Source organism: Bos mutus, chromosome 25, assembly GCF_027580195.1.
Source record: "Bos mutus isolate GX-2022 chromosome 25, NWIPB_WYAK_1.1, whole genome shotgun sequence".
Taxonomy (NCBI): domain Eukaryota; kingdom Metazoa; phylum Chordata; class Mammalia; order Artiodactyla; family Bovidae; genus Bos; species Bos mutus.
The window spans coordinates 14,526,381-14,531,587 of record NC_091641.1 but is presented as its reverse complement, the minus strand read 5'-3'; the positions used below and the strand labels follow the sequence as shown (position 1 = coordinate 14,531,587).

Genomic DNA, 5,207 nt, shown 5'->3' with positions numbered 1-5,207 from the left:
CCTGGAGAATTCCAGGGATGGGGAGCCTGGTAGGCTGCAGTCCATGGGGTCTCACAGAGTTGGACACGACTGAAATGACTTAGCAGCAGCAGCAGACCACCAGGGGAGCCCTATTGCTTCTTATTTTTGTCTTTCGTTTTGACATTTGAAGACAACATTTCTGACCACTTTATTATTCAAGTTTTTATCAGATAACTACATTAAAAATGACTACCTTGGTATTTCTTTCCAGGTTCCCAGAAGAGTTTGCAAGAATATGCATGCCTGTGAAGAAAAACTGCTGACCCTGAGTCATATGACTAAGCAGTATTCATGTTCTCTTACAAGTTAGTCTTGATCACACAAATAGAAGAAATTCCTTTCTATATAAGAAATATATAATAGATGATATTGTTCGTTCACTGTCTGTTTGTGTTTATGACAAAGTTTGGAAATGAATGAGATACTTTATTTAGAACAATGAAAGAAGTCATATTTGTAGCATCACTGTAAGTTTTCGAGCAGAAACAGTGAGGAAATTGAATGAGAAAACATAAAATCTGCTAACATTCTTCATCTCAGTGAATAAATCCCCTTACACATTGACGTGGGTATTCCATAGTTCAGTGAGTAGATGTACAGCTTGAAAAGAAACTTAATGCATGAAATACAGAGTATAATTTAAAATATGCTTCATCATAATGTTATGTCTGACTCTAAGGCCACGTTACTCAACTTTCTGTCTCAGTGTAGATGCCATTAGAATAAATGTATTTGATGTTCAGTTATTTCAGTGACAATAGTAGGCACTGTGGACTAGAGCCTGGAAAAGAGTACAGTATCTTAATAAAGAGAATAAAAACCAATGACCAAAAAACAAACAAACAAACAAAAAAAACCAATGACAAAAAACCCTAGTAGGTTAAGTCTATATTATGAAGAAGACCAGGTAAGATAGTTTTATATAGAGAGGGCTTCCCTGGTGGCTCAGACAGTATAGGGTCTGCCTGCAATACAGGAGACACAGGGTTTGATCCCTGGGTCAGGAAGATCCCCTGGAGAAGGAAATGGCAACTCACTCCAGTATTCTTGCCTGGAGAATCCCATGGACAGAGGAGCCTGTCAAGCTACAGCCACAGGGTTGCAAGGAGTCAGACATGGCTGAGCAAATAGAGAGAGAGAGGAATGAAGGACCCAAAAGTGAAAAACTGGTCTCAGATTTTCCTCTCCTATAAAATTACAGAAAGAGCAAAGTTGCCACGTTTGGTTGTTCCCATTGGAATGGCAAAACTCATGACTCTTATTCTACTAAAAGTAAAGACATATTACATGGGGTACTATTTGTCATTTGAGAAGAAATTATTCTTAAGAAATCCAAGCAATTCCATGAGATAAATGAAAATTTCTCATTTTTTTTTAAATCAATGGTTGGGAATGAATTAGGGAAAACAGAAAGAAAATGAAGAGAAATATGTTAGATATCAGAGACAGAAGAACGTCTAATCAAGTAAATGACTAAACTGTACACAGAAGTTGAAAAAATAAAAATTCCAGGTACTTTCCTGGTGGACCAGTGGTTAAGACTTCACATTCCCAGGGCAAGGGTTCGATCCTTGGTCAGGGAACTGGATCCCACAAGCCGCAACGAAGATCTTGCATGACTCAATGAAAAATTGGTAGTTAAAAATTTTTCGGGAAATAAATAGAAAGAGTAAGTTTTACTTGCGCAGGCTGATTGAAGAATTATAACTTCTGACTCTGAGACTTTAAGCCCCGAAATCATAGGCAACTCTTCAGCCCTGTGACCACTGTCCCTTTTATAACTGCCATCCCCAAGAATCTTTTCAGAGCCCCCTTTATGTCTTTATTCCTCAGACTGTAGATGAAGGGGTTTAGCATGGGCGTGACCACGGCATACATCACTGAAGCTTTTGCACTTGAGTGTGATCTGTGGGTAGCAGCTGAGCTAAGGTACACTCCTAGGCTTGTACAAAAAAATAAAGAGACAACCGAGAGGTGAGACATGCAGGTGGAAAACGCTGCTTGCTTCCCCTGAGCTGATGAGATTCCACATATGGAGGAAACGATCTTCGAGTATGAGAAACGGATAGCAGCCAGGGGACCGCTAGCCAGCAGCACAGCTGCAAAATACATCACCATGTTGTTAAGAAAGGTGTCACAGCAGGCAAGTTGGACCATCTGATTGAGTTCACAGAAAAAGTGGGGGATTTCCACATCTGTGCAGGACAGTCGCAACACCATTAGGCTTTGTAACAGTGAATGCAAGACACTTATAATCCAGGTCACCAGAAGCAGCAGTCCACAGAGTCGGGGGTTCATGATAACCATGTAATGCAAGGGATGACAGATGGCCACAAACCTGTCATAGGCCATCACAGTCAAAAGATAGATGTCCAACTCTGAAAAGAATAGGAAAAAGTACATCTGGGTGATGCAACCTGCATAGGTTATGACTTTGCTCTGTGTCTGGATGTTCACCAGCATCTTGGGGACAGTAGTGGTGGTAAAACAGATGTCTGCGAAGGACAGGTTGGAAAGGAAGAAGTACATGGGCGTGTGGAGGTGGGAGTCATAGACGGTGGCCAGGATGATGAGCAGATTTCCAAACACAGTGATCAGGTACATGGAGAGGAAAATCACAAATATGAGTGTCTGTAATTCTTCTTCCTTTGAAAACCCCAGAAGAACAAATTCTGAAACTCCTGTAAGATTCCATGGTTCCATGTGGTGAAGGGGACTATCAGAGAAGAGGACAATAACATGACTCATTTTCACATAACTAACAGTAGTTGCTGGGTTGCAAGGTCACAATATATATTTGCTTTCAAGAAATTAATTTTGATGTTTTGTGTATGGGTTTGTCTTCTTTAGAGCATCTCCTATTTCACCTCTGATTAGGAATTTTGGTCACATCTCAACATTTTCCCCAAGAAGTCATGCATTCTACTGCTTTACTGAGAATATCTTTCACGCACTTGAGGAGTACCTGAGTGCCTACCACAATGCAGGCGCTATCTAGGCAATAAGTACAAGGTGCTGAAAAAAACAAAGCCCTTACAATCCAACAATAATGAAAGAATAGAAGCAAATAAAATAGTTTATCAGGACTTCCCTAGTGGTTAAGACTCCACACTCCCAATGGAGGGGACCCAGCTTTGATCCCTGGTCAGGTAACTAGATACCACATGCCGCATCTGAGTTCACATGTGTGCATGCTCAATCGTGCCTGACTCTTTTGTGACCCCATGGAGTGTAGCCCTCCAGGCTCCCTGTCTATGGAGTTTTCCAGGCAAGAATACTGGAGTAGGTTGCCATTTCCTACTGTAGGGTTTACAAGCTGAAACTAAAAAACCCCACACAGCACAGGGAAGACTGGGCTCCCATGTGCAGCAACTAAGCCCAGCATAGTCAAATAGATCTATTTTAGAAAAGAAAGTAAATGGATTCTTTTCTGGAGGCTCTAGAAGGAACCCAGTCCTGCAGACATCTGGATTTTAGCCCACTGAGACCCATTTCAGGCTTCTGAACTGCAGAACTTTAGGAGCATAAATTGGTTTCTTTTCAGCCAATAAGTGTTCTTTTGTGACAGTGGCAATAGGAATATCATAGAGACATTGATTCAGTAAAATTTTTTTTAGGGAAATGAGTTTAAGCCTATCAAGTCATGCATTTAGCTTCCCTTGAGTAAGGGCAATCTATGTTGAAAATTCATGTTAAGTAAAAAAAAAAATTAAATCAGTTTGGATATATTCCACTCTGTCTAGCTGCACAGTAAATTTCTCATTGCATAAATGTAACTGTTGTTCTCACTGTGGGACTTTACTGGCACTGAAATATGAAAAGCAACATATTGTCAAAATTAAGATTACCCATCTTACTTTAAATCTATTTCAGCTTTCTTTTATTTCATATTAATTCAAATGTTCATTCTTTTTATTTCTATCATTTTCAATTTTCATATTACTCTTTAACATATAAGATGGACTAGAAGATACATCTCTGTGTGGGTATATATGGGTATATTTTTATATACACACAAGTGCACAGATATAACCTTTGCCCTTGAATATTTTATTTATACTAAAAATAAATTATTACATATTTCATCATTCTTCACAGCATCTATATGAAGTTATATTTAGTATCCCACATTATCTTCAGAAATAAGGAAACTCAATGAAACTAAGCCATGTCCGTGGGGCAACCCAAGACGGGCAGGTTATGGGGGGAGAGATTTGACAGAATGTGGTCCACTGGAGAAGGGAATGGCAAACCACTTCAGTATTCTTGGCTTGAGAACCCCATGAACAGTATGAAAAGGCAAAATGATAGGATACTGAAAGAGAAACTCCCCAGGTCAGTAGGTGCCCAATATGCTACTGGAGATCAGTGGAGAAATAACTCCAGAAAGAATGAAGGGATGGAGCCAAAACAAAAACAATACTCAGCTGTGGATGTGACTGGTGATAGAAGCAAGGTCCGATGCTGTAAAGAGCAATATTGCATAGGAACCTGGAATGTCAGGTCCATGAATCAAGGCAAATTGGAAGTGGTCAAACAAGAGATGGCAAGAGTGAATGTCGACATTCTAGGAATCAGCAAACTGAAATGGACTGGAATGGGTGAATTTAACTCAGATGACCATTATATCTACTACTGCGGGCAGGAATCCCTCAGAAGAAATGGAGTAGCCATCATGGTCAACAAAAGAGTCTGAAATGCAGTACTTGGATGCAATCTCAAAAATGACAGAATGATCTCTGTTCGTTTCCAAGGCAAACCATTCAATATCACAGTAATCCAAGTCTATGCCCCAACCAGTAATTCTGAAGAAGCTGAAGTTGAATGGTTCTATGAAGACCTACAAGACCTTTTAGAACTAACACCCAAAAAAGATGTCCTTTTCATTATAGGGGACTGGAATGCAAAAGTAGGAAGTCAAGAAACACCTGGAGTAACAGGCAAATTTGGCCATGGAATACGGAATGAAGCAGGGCAAAGACTAGTAGAGTTTTGCCAAGAAAATGCACTGGTCATAACAAACACCCTTTTCCAACAACATAAGAGAAGACTCTATACACGGACATCACCAGATGGTCAACACCGAAATCAGATTGATTATATTCTTTGCAGCCAAAGATGGAGAAGCTCTATACAGTCAGCAAAAACAAGACCAGGAGCTGACTGTGGCTCAGACCATGAACTCC

General features: G+C 40.0%; 1 protein-coding gene across 1 annotated transcript; it reads right to left on the bottom strand.

Moving 5' to 3' along the window:
- Positions 1-1,758: 1,758 nt before the first annotated feature.
- Positions 1,759-2,724, bottom strand: LOC102277525 (olfactory receptor 7A17). The gene has a single exon (XM_005886992.2). The coding sequence runs from the start codon at positions 2,722-2,724 to the stop codon at positions 1,759-1,761; it is 966 nt and encodes a 321-aa protein (XP_005887054.2).
- Positions 2,725-5,207: the final 2,483 nt, after the last annotated feature.